The 13,432-nt window shown below is 28.9% G+C and overlaps 1 protein-coding gene across 3 annotated transcripts in view; it reads right to left on the bottom strand.

Moving 5' to 3' along the window:
• Positions 1 to 758: 758 nt before the first annotated feature.
• The window catches only part of LOC126838729 (tachykinin-like peptides receptor 99D), a 144,637-nt gene continuing 131,963 nt past the window's right edge, over positions 759 to 13,432 (bottom strand). For all 3 annotated transcript variants that reach the window (XM_050573387.1, XM_050573389.1, XM_050573388.1), the window contains one exon: positions 759 to 6,334. In XM_050573387.1, the coding sequence (XP_050429344.1) occupies positions 6,067 to 6,334 (268 nt within the window). In that variant the 3' untranslated portion in view covers positions 759 to 6,066. The remainder of the gene's footprint in view (positions 6,335 to 13,432) is intronic.

Below are 13,432 nucleotides of genomic sequence, written 5' to 3' on the forward strand. Positions count from 1 at the left end.
TATAAATTGTGAATGTTAACTAAGGTATTTATTTCAAAATATTTACATCGAATAACAAAAAGATACTAACATGGACAAGATACTGTGAATCAGATAACACTATTTATCTTTAGTATATGGGCTAATTAACAATTAATTAAACGGTATAAAAAAAGTTGACTAGTAATAAGTTTAGCCTTAGAACTATTCTAGGATGTCTAGATATTTTTTAAATCGCCTCTAAAATTGTTTAAAGCGCTATTTGAGATATTTCCATCGTGTTTTATACGAAAATTATTGTTTTTTTTTTTTAACAATTTTGGAGGCTATTTAAAAAACTTGCTTAGCTAGATTATTATTTATCCATCACGATTAACCTAACTAATTGTCTTGTTTTCAAAATACATAGACATTTTAACCAAGTATTTTGTCAAACTATTTATTTAGCTGAAAATAAATGTATTATTAATACATTTTACGTACTTGTTTTGGAAAAATTCAAAATATATATTATTAAAAAAAACAGGTAAAGGTTTTTATTGAAATAAATAACCTGAAAATGTATAGTTATAATTAAATTATTATTATACAATTAAAAATGTAATAATAAACAAAAATATGGTAACTTGGAATTTGGATTATTGCTGTGATAGCCGCAATAGAATAAGGTGTTTAGAGATTTTGAAGGATGATATAATAATTTGTGCTTTTATACATTTATTATTTTAAAAAAAAAACATTTGTTTTATATTTTTTAGTTGATGATATTTATAGTTATAATTTAAAAACATAAATTATATCGATGACATAGTGCACATGTGTAATAAATGTACTTTATAATTTTACAGGAATCATCTTTGAACATTTATACCATTCATACCATTCCACGAATTTAATTAATTTTAAGTGTTCTGTAGCAATACAAATTGATATGTAGTGGCTTCCAACTTATGTACACAACGTGTAAAAGACTATTAGATATCTATTGTTAAACATAATTCAATTTCTCAAATGAATTCACTTATCTCACTTGTGCACCATGCCATCTAAATGATTATAATATGATGGACAAGATTTGTATAATTATATATTATAAAACGAGTTGAAAATGTTATACATAAAAAATTCGTAAAATGAATATAATATAAATGTATGGCACCACACATACATTGACAATTGAAGAATTAAAGGACTCTGTGCAAAAATTAATGAGCTTTATATTTTTAATTACTTTTAATGAATATTAAGAAATATTCATTAAAAATACGGTCCATTTTTTGTGAAAAAAACTGTTTAAATTCAAACGTCGGTTGTTGGTAAGTATTCAATTGACATCCTGCAATATAATTATTAATCTTTCCATCCCATTTTAGCTAAGATGAAAAGGAACTATATTGTGGCCATTTAGGGGAGTCAAAGTGCTTGGGGTTTGTCGGGTTTTTCATATTTTGCACAGATCTTTTCAAGTATTTAAAAATCAATAGAATAGTTTTGAGCTTGAAACGAAAACTTATTAAAACAATTAAATTAAGTATAAATATTTTTTTTAAATTTAAATGTATACTACGTTAGTATTTGTTCAATTTTATTAAAGGATCTTTCACGAAGCTTCTTTGGCTATAGTTTAAGCTCGAGCATTTGAAATTAAATTAATGGTTGTGTATAAATTATATTAAATGTTTTTATACGTACAATGCGTGGCTTAACGATTTATATGTGAAGTTTTGTGATTAGCTTAAAAAGTTCAAACTACGAACTAAGGTGTAATTTTAAATAGGAAAATCTCAGCTATTTCACTGTGTAGGTACATTATATTCTTACACTTAAATGGAATTGAACATTACGTTTTTTCAGAGTAAGCGTAACGGTTACAAGTGAAAATATAATATTTTGTCATAGATTTTGATAATATTAGACAAACGGTTTATTACTAATTGTAAGTAAACCAATATTTAACACAGCTGAAATTATGTACCTATATAATAGTCACAACCACTACGCAGGACAATATTGCATTAAATTAAACTTAATTTATAACAATAATATAATAGTAATATTAACAATAATAATAATAATGATAATAATAATAACGTCAACGACGACGACCGTGTTTAGGAACATGTTACAAGATATACCTTTATTTGGCACGATAGGGTAGGGGAGGGCGTTTGGGGAATTATATCCATTTATTATAGTATTACATTAATTATGTGCAAGGATCAGTGCATGAAAAACGCTGGTCTGTTACCTCTGAAAAGTATTATAGGAAAACGCGTTTCTTAAACACAATAATTCTGATTATTACGGGCAAACTGATAACGTCGGGCCGGCTGAAAAGCTTTCAAAACCGATGGGTTACCTGAAAGTGTATAGTTTATTCAAACACCATTCGTGTGAATTTTAAATATTTAAATAAATTACGTTTGTGCGAAAAAAAGTTTATTTTAATTAAACGTGCACGCCAAAGCTATTTACATACGGGTTATGTAGTGGTATAGGGCGATACATATATTATAATAGCATATAAATGCATAACACACACTTGTTACCGCAGACAAAAGACCGAAAAGGCCTGGATGTACTTGAACCGAGCTAGCGAACAACGACATTTTTATTATAATCCTATATCGTGTATATTATTATTGGCGATTGCTGAACAAGGGTAGTTCAAAATATGAGAACGTTTGTAGATAATTTTATAGAGCCGGCAAATCTTGGCCATGACATGAACATTTTTTCCCCATCAGTACCGCGGCTTTTAAGTCTATAGTTGGCCATTTGGTACATTGGTACAGGCTACAGCACAAGCAAGTTGTGCAGTAAACAGAATACCGACTGAAGTTTTTTACAAATACCACCTAGTTAGTTTATCGGCGAGACAGTATACCAACAGGTAATGCGCTTGACTGCTAAAGGAATATTAAACATAATTGGCAATTCACACTTAAGCTGGGAACTCAGAAAACGAAAAGTTTTTAATTGAGTTTGTTCATAATAAGCTATAACATAAACTCTAATTACGTGTTTACGTGAAAAATAACAACTAAGCTTAAAAAAAGTTAAAAATTAGTAAACACTTTTATACGACGTATTATGTTAGGTATAATGAATGTTTTATTTTCCTTACTCGGTTTTAAGTGTCTTAAACATATTTGTTCAGGATAATACTATTATAGTTTTGTTGAATTTCTTACTATAAGTATTTTATAACTCTTATATTTTTTAAATTTAGTTTTTCTTATTTATTTGAAACCTATAACATAATAATTTAAATAATATATTCCAAAAAATATGGCTGTGGGGATGGTTTTTATTTTTAATACTTAGTACATACGAGTTTTCGTTTATATTTTATTTTATGACATTCAGATTTTATAAATATATGGTATTTCAAAACATTGATTTTATACACACCAGTTAAATGTAAAATATGCCTGTATTTAGTTGAATGTTTTATATTATATTTTAATGAATTTAATTTATAGAATAATAATTGTGTTATGTATTTTATGTGCGTTTCTATAAAAGGGTGTACAGTTAACAGTTTTTTTGTAGATATCGATCCGTCTACCTGGTAAAATAATTAACTTCACTTTTCTTTCACAAACCATTCAAAAATAAATAATACTAATATTATTAAATTAATGTTTGAACAAATCAATGGACTATTATAATAAAAAACTGCTTTTGCGTAATTTTTACAACACACAATAATATATAGCATGGTAATTAAACTCTAATGGCCGTATTGGTGCATGTATAAATAATACTAGGACATTGTATTTTTCCGAGACACTTATTAAAAAAAAAACATTTATGCTCGTGACTTTTAATTTTAATGAGAATTTTAATACGTGGTCCAAGTATGTTAATTTATCGATTTCGAACATTAAGAAACATAAAATGATCAATTGATATATAAAGGATTTTTGAACATAAATATGTTTAGTGATTATTTAAAAAAATAGCTTGAGGCACATCGGTTGCAATTCCAAGGGGAATAAGAAATTGTGCATCTTTTGTACTGTTTCCCCATCAAGCAGGTATGGTTGTTGTAAAATCTATAACTATTGTAGACAATACAAATGAATTATGGACTACTTTAGTTCGGTTGTATTAACTCATTCCAACCTATTGCATTTTATAGATTCGTGGGGCGTTTTATGGCTGTTTCGATTAACGCGTGTGTGTTGCTGAAACGGAGACGTTTTGGAAAGGGTACTTCCGGTGTGCACCAGTGTTCATTAAGCCGACCAAACTATGGAGATTGGTCATTGGACTGCAAACGGCGACATTGAATACTAAACGCATAATTTTTGGTCCGGCCTCGACTCGTGTCACGATTTCGGATTAGATAACAATCGCGCGTGTATTAGGAATGATCCGGCCGAATCTAACCTAACCGTGTACGGATTAAACGGTAAGTAAAGTGCAGTACATTATAGTTGGGTTGTTCGTGTTCGTCAAACGTTATTACACGAGCAAGGCGTTTCGTCCGTGGGGCCAGATGCTGTAATTGCACGGGAAAACAATGAACAGACGAGAATAACGTTTATAACATTGGCGGCGTTGTCAATCAATTCGGCAACCCTGAAGGCGGAAACGATTAAAATTCCAAACGTGCCTTCGATTAAATAGCATTAATTGTAAACTTATCATTTTGGCGTATTTTTGCGTTGCACAGCGATAGCCCAAATAATATTTTTCATGGTTTTACTAGTATTCACGATGTAATCCTCAATAATCAAGAAGTTTTTTTTTATAAATTCTTTATGAAGTCCGAATGAATTTAATGAAAATACGCTAACAATTCACAAATATCAACACGACAAAACCCAGTTTGTCTTATTTACTTTTGCGTCGAGTTAGGAGTTTTTTTAGTTTAAATTTAGGGCGTACTAAGTCTTATATACATTTTTATGTTATTAAAGTTGTATTAGATTTCCCGGACTCGTTTGGATGTTAAGAAAATAGCGTGTAGTGTCTATTTGTGTTGTTTGGCGTACGTCTTCCCAGTAAAAAACTCGTATTACAAAAGTATCTTTTCCATGTTTCCAATTACCTCTCCTACAATGATTTTAAACTGAGTTCCTTCGAGTATTTTTAATTGCAATAAGCTATTACGGGTGGATCTACTCTTAATTATTTAACCATCACAATCCAAACTAGAAAACTAGTATTAGATAATAAATAATATATCTGGTAATTCTAAATGACTTCAGTAGCGTTGACATCGAATAACCATAACAATATTTCTATTACCATTTTCGATACTGGAAGTATGAACAACAAGTAATTTCCTCAGCCGACTTAATCGAGACATAAAAACTCATTGCCAATTTTTTTTTGTAAAAATAATATCAGACAATAAACATTTTTTTCTCTTTTCAAAATTTCGATTACAAATATGTTAATCCGACCGTACTAAAACGTAGGGGAAAAAAGAGTTTCTCGAAAATATGTGTTAAGAGAGAAACTCGTTTAAAGTTTTAAAACTAATTACGTCGAATGTCAATCAATAAAATTGCCCAAGATCGAATATTAAATAGTTCAGACCGAAAGTTTATTAATTTTTCCTGAAAAAAGAAATTTCTGAAGTGCGTACAAGACTTTTGGCACCCATGTAATAATATTATGTCAACTAGATTTCCGACAAAACATTTTATAGTATTTTCGTAAAAGCTGGTGATTTGGGTTTCCGGTTTAGTTTAACCTGACGTTATGTAAAAGTCGGCTGTCTAAAAACAGATATTTATAAATCAATTTTAAAGTTTTATAAAGTGTTTGTAATTTTCACTTACAATATTTCCATTTAAACGTCAATTTATAGAAAGTTTGGACGACGATTAAATTATGACGCATATTTATAATGCATATCGCATGCCCGTTTCAACGAAAAGTTCATTTTTTATTTTTTTTTGTTTTAAAATATACATTATTATCGTTGTTCGCCACCTGCGGCTGGCTGCGCGCGCAATTATATATAGAGCAATAAAATATAAATTAAAACGAGCCCGCTGGATGATAATTACTATTAATATTCTGTCTCCGGAAAAAACAACAGCGTCAGCGGAAGCACTGTCTTTCTCACATGGCAGTCACTTCCGTCATATCCAAATCTGCGCTGTCGCACTCCTTGGAGTCGGACATTCGTCCTTTTGTCAAGACACGGAATTTGTATTTTCTCCTTGAACAGTCCTGTTGCTGCCCGTTGTTGCCGCAGTATTGATGCTGCTGTTGCTGCTTCCGCCCTCGTTGCTGCTGTCGCATCCGGATTTTTTCGGTGGTCTCCGTGGAGGCGGCCTCAAGTGACCGTTGTCGGTACACAGGTGGTTCAAAGGTATGCATACGGTGCCTGTTGACAGATATCATGAAATTAGTATATTATGCATAAATAAAAAAAAATATTTGTTCAGGACCTATAATGTAAGCACAGCGCTCACCCGACGTTCAGTCCTTTAAAGACTGCCTGGTTATTACATTGTTTCATTAAGAAGTAACGTAGGATGAAAGCATTAAGCAACTATATGGGCATTAAATATATTATATTTAATATTATTAAGATAAATGCTGTCGAATAGTGACGTATAACGCAGTAGTTGACGAAAAGTTTTCTATAAATAACATGGTTGTTATTCAAACTGAAAATAAAAAAAATAATCTAATTTAATTAAATATTGCCGGTGAACCAGAATTTCCTCCTATATATGTGGCTTTTTTAATTATAAATATGAGTCAAAACACCAAATACGGACGACCTTTTAAAACACTTCTTAGCGGAACTTTTTTTGAAACTTACTCTGTATGTCTTACAATGAAAAGAATTTTCTCAAAATATATTATTAGTTTTTTTTTACTCTTTTCTTTTATCGTTTTTTCATATTATCTTAAGCCATAAAAAAATGTATTAAAAATCAGTTTCTTATGTTAATTTATCTCAGCTTTTTGAAAAACATATTAAATTTTTTTTTTTTATTAACAGAGTCATTAAAATTGACCTTTTAATCTAAAAAGTTGGTTTTTTGTGTGGCCTATAATTTGAGAACTTTTCTAATATATTTTTTAAAAAGCTGAGAAAATTTTACAATAAAAATGTAAATTTCAAACTGGGTTCTCCATAAAAACGATTAGAAAAAAAAAGTAAAATCTCATAGAAAAGTCGAAAAAACGGAAAATTGTCTTATTTGTACACACAATTATTTCAACTATTTTGATTACTGTGGTTGTTTTTTTCCTTTTTTCGTTTGAGGTTCAAAAATATTTTGACAAGAGCAAACACTCTTATGTTAATAAAAATATAATTTATAAGCTATGTGTCATAATCACTCTGTAATTTTGCAAGTTATCTCAAATTTCAGAGTCTATCAAAGAAGTGAAATATCTTTCAAAGATATGTCACTGTGGCCGGGTAGTGAAATTATTAGTTAGGATAAATTAGTTTGAGTCATGAAAATCTACTGAGTTAATACGGTTTTGATATTAATTTGAGAAGGATAGGGGCTTAATTTTTATCTGATCTAACTATAATCATCTAACTATATCACATTATACACTACTAGTGTATAATATGATACACTATATAAGTTTCGCATTGAGTTTTAGGAACTGCAGCATTAAATTATTAGCATTAAGTATAAATATCACAGCAACGTTGTATGGCAATACTTTTATTAGTTTATTATGCACATTAACCGACTGAATTTTAGTCAGTCACTAAAAAATAATATCAAAGCACATTAATTTAATCAAAAGTGTAATACATTGATTATTTAGCCTAAAAATCAAAATGGTCAATTATCAAAGTTGATATAATAAATAATTAAGTTAAACTAATTGAAATAATAAAAAAAATATAATATTCAGCATTTATTAATTTTTGTATTAATTATTCAATGTTTAAATTTTATTTATTGTATTTCTTCTTGTTAAGAATGTCTCGGAAAGTCGTGCAATGTAACATTTTCTTAAAAAAGAAACTACTTGCCTAAACACATGTTGTTGTATAGTCTGAAATCCCAAGCAAGTCCAACAACCAAAATAGTTACTGTATTATTATATATTGTAGGCATCTTCACATGGCGATAGAATTGAGTGTATAAAAAGAAATGTTTTACTCGAGTAAGCCGTTTTACGGGGAGACATTTATTAGCAAAAAAAGTATTTTAAAATCGCTTTTATGGTTTTTACAACACTTACACCCTCTTGTAAAACATAACAATAATGACTACAAAATAGGAAGTCGCTACGAGGAAAAAAAAGGCAAAACATTTTGCACCATAAATGCGGTATACCCATAGGTATACGTAACCGTCTTTCTTCGACAAACGATTTCAGCGTTACGCTAAGTATGTTTTTAACGAGTTTTTTAATGGTTTTATTTTGCAGTTGAGACGTTTGAGCGATTAGACGCTCGATGTTTATTTTTAGATCGCTGTATTAACTCTCGAAAATGACTAGTGGAAGAAAGTAATGTGTTATAATACACACATCCTTATCTGTAGTTAAATTGCCTATTTAATGCGCCTATATAAAACACGAAATTAATTTTCACATCGTTTCAGAAATAAATCGTCAATTCGGTAACTGAAATAGCATGCTGTATTAGTATCAACATAATTAATTACTTAATTTAACATAGTAATTTTGTATCCTTATAGGCTTTATAGGTAAATTTTAACTAAGTCTTAATTAACTACTTTAATGTTATTTAAAATGTTTGGCTTTGGTAAACGGGAAATATTATTAAGGTGTGGCAACTTAGATTATTGCAGAATACTCAGTAAAACGAGTGAATACAATTTTTAATTTAGGTATTGGTATAAATTTGATGTGTGATAAAAATAATTTATAAGAAATTATTATTCATCAACTACAAACTATAATTATTGTTTATTATCATTCTCTAATGTTATATAATATTTTTTTTTTTGGATTGTGGTTTTTATTGAATAAGTTGTAAATATTTTATTAAAAATAAATAATTTAAAAGCTTTTTTTAAACCCAACTACCTGTTTAAAGTATAAAAAATCGTTATATTGAACATAAATCACTTCAATCAGAGTTTTATACGAATTCACTATAGTGATCGCATTGGAAATAAGATGTAAGAATTTTACTATCTACCTTTTTGTATTAAACAATTTATATATATTTATGACGGTACTGTCATTCCATGGTTTCCCAACTCATATATTATCTTGTCTTGTCAATAATCATAAAATTGTCTTAAAACATATTTTTGTGATTTTCCCAAGTTGTATGGCTTTTATTATTCTGTAAAAAAATATATCAGTAAAGAATTTCAAATTTTTCTCTTGCATTTAATAATTCTCTCTGGAGTGTCAGCTTTATTATTACAAAAATATAAACAAATAAATAGGGGAAAGGTGGGTAAAATGCCTTGTATTGATAAATTACGATTTGATTATCACCAATCGATTACAGCATGACCTATACCACCAATACCCTGTTTTACCATACTACCCCATTATACCCATCTTTCCCATCTCACACGTGAGTGTGTGCGTGGAGGAGGGGGTCCATAAAAAGTAGTTCCCATTTTACAATAGTTGGGTAAGATAAGTGTAATATTTAAGATAAAGCCCATAATTATTAATCAATAATTTCATAATTAAAGATTTTATAAAATCAAGTAAAAAAAAGAATAATTATTTTTATGACCAAACTAACAAACGTGAGCTTTAACTTTTTTTGAAAAACCTTAAGTCATACGAACTCAACAAAATAGTTCATAATAAATACATTTGGTTATAGTTACACTTAAAACTATATTATATTATACTTTCGAATTATGTTAAGTATCAATAATTTAATGTTATTGTTGAACAACATAATTTTATTCTTTTGCATTATAGCACATGTGGCATTCATCTATTTGCTTAAGTTTTTTCTCATCGCGTTTCTATACTCTTAGCTACCCAGGAGAGAAATGATTCACCACCAAGCTTGAATAGCTTGACATTTCCACGGAATGTCAACACCAAGGCTTAACTCGTGTACTTATTATTAAAACTTAAGGGATTGTAAAACGTCTCCTAAAGTTTTCATATTACATTAATCCTAAGTTATTTTATCTTCAAAGGTATAATAAGTACATTTAATAATAATTTAGTTTACGAACTTTTACGTAGACATGTATACTTAGTAAGCGATTATATGATATTTTTTTTATAATACATTCATTTTGAGGTTAAGTTTTTAATGTAAAATATAATTATTTATGATTTTCGATAAGTGTACTTCTTTAATTTTGTAATAATTTCGGAGTCTTCCAGATTATATATTTTAGAAAATAGAATTCTTAGTTACATACATTTTTTTCACAATACTAAATGTAAAACAATTTATTAAGGCTGGATCATGTTTAATTCACTCTTTTAGAATCCTGTTGGTCGATATTATTTCCAGACAAACGCGATGCATTATGTATACAAGGGTTGCCCACAATTGCGAGCACCGATTTATTGTTACGACCCTCGAAGACCATATTTTTAGTTCTTTGTTCATTAACACCTTACGATAAAATATTGGTCTACAGTCTACACCGAAAAACGTTCATGTAATGTAAAATTATAATAATCGTTTACCAAAAGATAAACATCGTTCTATTAATATCCGGTTTATAATAAAACTATTAAGTAGGTAAGAACGATTTTTAGAAAAGGTTTAATTATTCAAGTAATAAAAATCACCGGCAAGCGTCGCAGCTAAACAAAGACACAACACTTTGAAATTTGTCAATAGACCGCGGTCAGCAACGTCGTGTCTGGTACCAGGTGCCCTTATCTGTCAGTAAAAACGTATCACCGTAAACGTAGTGGTGGAGACTCCCCCGACCCGATCAGATCTGACCCCTCTTCGCCATCAACAACGCCTGGCCATCATACATATAAAATATTTGATAAAACTGTTACCTTGACACCTCAGAAATGTTGTAATTTTTGGCTTGTAACTAAGAAAGTTGTCAACCAATCTGTATATTTATTTGTCCGTTCCTTTATATACAACTTTCCTAATCTACTGATATTTCATATGATCAATTCTGTTCAGCCGTTCACTTACAATAAGGTGACAAAATGTATGGTGTGTATAAAATTTACACGCGTTTAATGGAATTGCCATGCTTCGTGTACTGTATACACGACAGTGGCGCTTCGCTATTTTTTTAATTAGCTCCGTGTCGCTGTATCACGCTAAAATAATTTAAATTATGTACAACTCTAAAGAGAAACTTGGTAATAAGCAAAATGGTATTTTAAAATATCAATTGAGATGTTTACTTAATTGTTTTTTTGTGAACTTTTTTGTAAGTGTTTTCGTTTTAATTGTCTGATGCAAACAGGATTTATTAAACAGACTCGGGATGTTAAATGATCAAATTAATTACTACTATCATTCAAAAGTATTATAAAAAAAAAAATATTTACTTATAATATATCCCCATATTGACTTAATTATTATCTTAATAATACGGGTATTATTAAATACATTAAATACATTAAATAACATAAAGTTATTGTATTCTATAACGTTACAAACATTTTTTTTTTTAATAGTATATAAATCGTTCAGCAAGTTTAATATACCTATTGATATTTTCAGACTAAAAAAAAGAAAATTTTATATTTTAACTATTGTATTTGTTAATATCTAGGCTAACGCTTAATTTACAAACGAAAGCTTAGTATAAAATATTTTAAACTGCAAAGAACAAATTTTAAAATATTACAAAAACCCAATGATTTAAAAATAAATAATAGAACATTGCATCGTCTAAATAATATTATATGCCTACAAAAAAAGGTCATGAATTCGTTTTTGAATGTTATTTTGTGAATAAATCTTTAGAAATAATTTTTTAACTGTTTAAAGAGAGTTGATAAAGCATCAGAATGTTTATTTTATTTTAAAAATTATTCTAACATAAATAACTATCATAAAAAATATAATCAAAGAAATCATAAATCAATTCAGAATCTAGGTCTCCGCCCATTAGTCGCTAGTGACAGGAAAAGCCGACCTTTATATTTTAAATTGTTTTTATAATTATAAAATAAAATTAGGGCAGGAATACAAATTATATATTATTTATAAAATACTTTTAATTTAATATATTCACGTGTTAAAAATATATATTTTGGTAAAAAGCGTCCGAACCAGCATTATGAAATTTGAAGATGATAAATGAGACCGTTTACACTAGAAAGTTTTGAATGAAAGGTAAAAATAAAAACGTAATTGGTTTGATAATATTTTTTCATGTAGAAGTGTTTATGTGATTTAGAATTTTCCTTTTACAATATTATGCCATTGTCATTATTTTATACTTCCCCGACTTTTGTTTAATATCGCAAGTAGAATATAATATAAAAATAAAATTATAATATAATTGAAAAGGACCTAAAAGTAACTAATTTATTTGATTCAATGACATCTGAAATGGCTAATTTTATAACAGAAACATTTAAAAAATAAAGTGAAGGTATAAATATTAAATTTTTTATTAAAATTAAATTTGTATTGGAATATTTGCATATAATATAAGATGTAATATAATTTAATTTTAAATTTAATAAGTGTCTGCTCGACGAAATAAACAAGAGTGAGAAGAGATTTTGTTTTTTAAAAATAATTTTAGCTTTAAGAATGAACAATTATTTCTAGAAAGACCATCAAAACGGAATCAATAAATTGACCCGCATTCACACGAAAAATGTTGAACACGGGCATACGGGTTATTAAAGTATGTTTAATGAACTGTTAAGTATGACCTAAATGCTTTAACGGTATTCAACTGATCTTTGCAAAGTAGACACTATTCTAATGACATATTATAATGACACGTACGATTATAATTTGTCGTTTTTTTGTGAGAAAGACATAATACAGCGTTTATTATGCGTTCCCGTCCATGAAATATTGTTTTAACAGTCAAGGGTAGAGTTAAAGATCTGAAAATAGTCACATTCATCCGGATTTGCTCAGGAGCGGATACACAGTGACAATTTGATTCGAAGACAAAGAAGCTTGACGAATCGGACCCTGTTTTCCCTAGCAACCGTATCGACGTAGATGTGCTTGTTGTCTTTTCGATAAGGCCGATAAGTAACCCTGCTTAAAACCTTTTCTGTAAGTGGCCGATACTACAGCTATCGAAAAACAGCATCATAAGTTCTGTAGGCTTAAATTGTTTAATCTTTTGCGTGTTGACTTTGCTCTTGAGGAGTCCTTCAGTATCTAAGCTTTTATTAGGGTTGAATTTTTACAAAACACGAACAATGGATTGGTCCAACAATCATATTCCGATAAATACACTTATATTGGTCAACATTCTAATATTTAGTATCAACTCTTCGTTTTGACAATTTTTAACCTACTCCCATCTAACTCATGGGCTTACTAAATTAAATAAAAAACCACCTATATTCCATT

The sequence above is a fragment of the Adelges cooleyi genome, unplaced genomic scaffold (assembly GCF_023614345.1).
Source record: "Adelges cooleyi isolate 19-005CV unplaced genomic scaffold, UGA_ACOO_1.1 ACOO_flye_CR_arks_rails_tigmint_CR_PRNA_30, whole genome shotgun sequence".
In the NCBI taxonomy this organism is placed as follows: domain Eukaryota; kingdom Metazoa; phylum Arthropoda; class Insecta; order Hemiptera; family Adelgidae; genus Adelges; species Adelges cooleyi.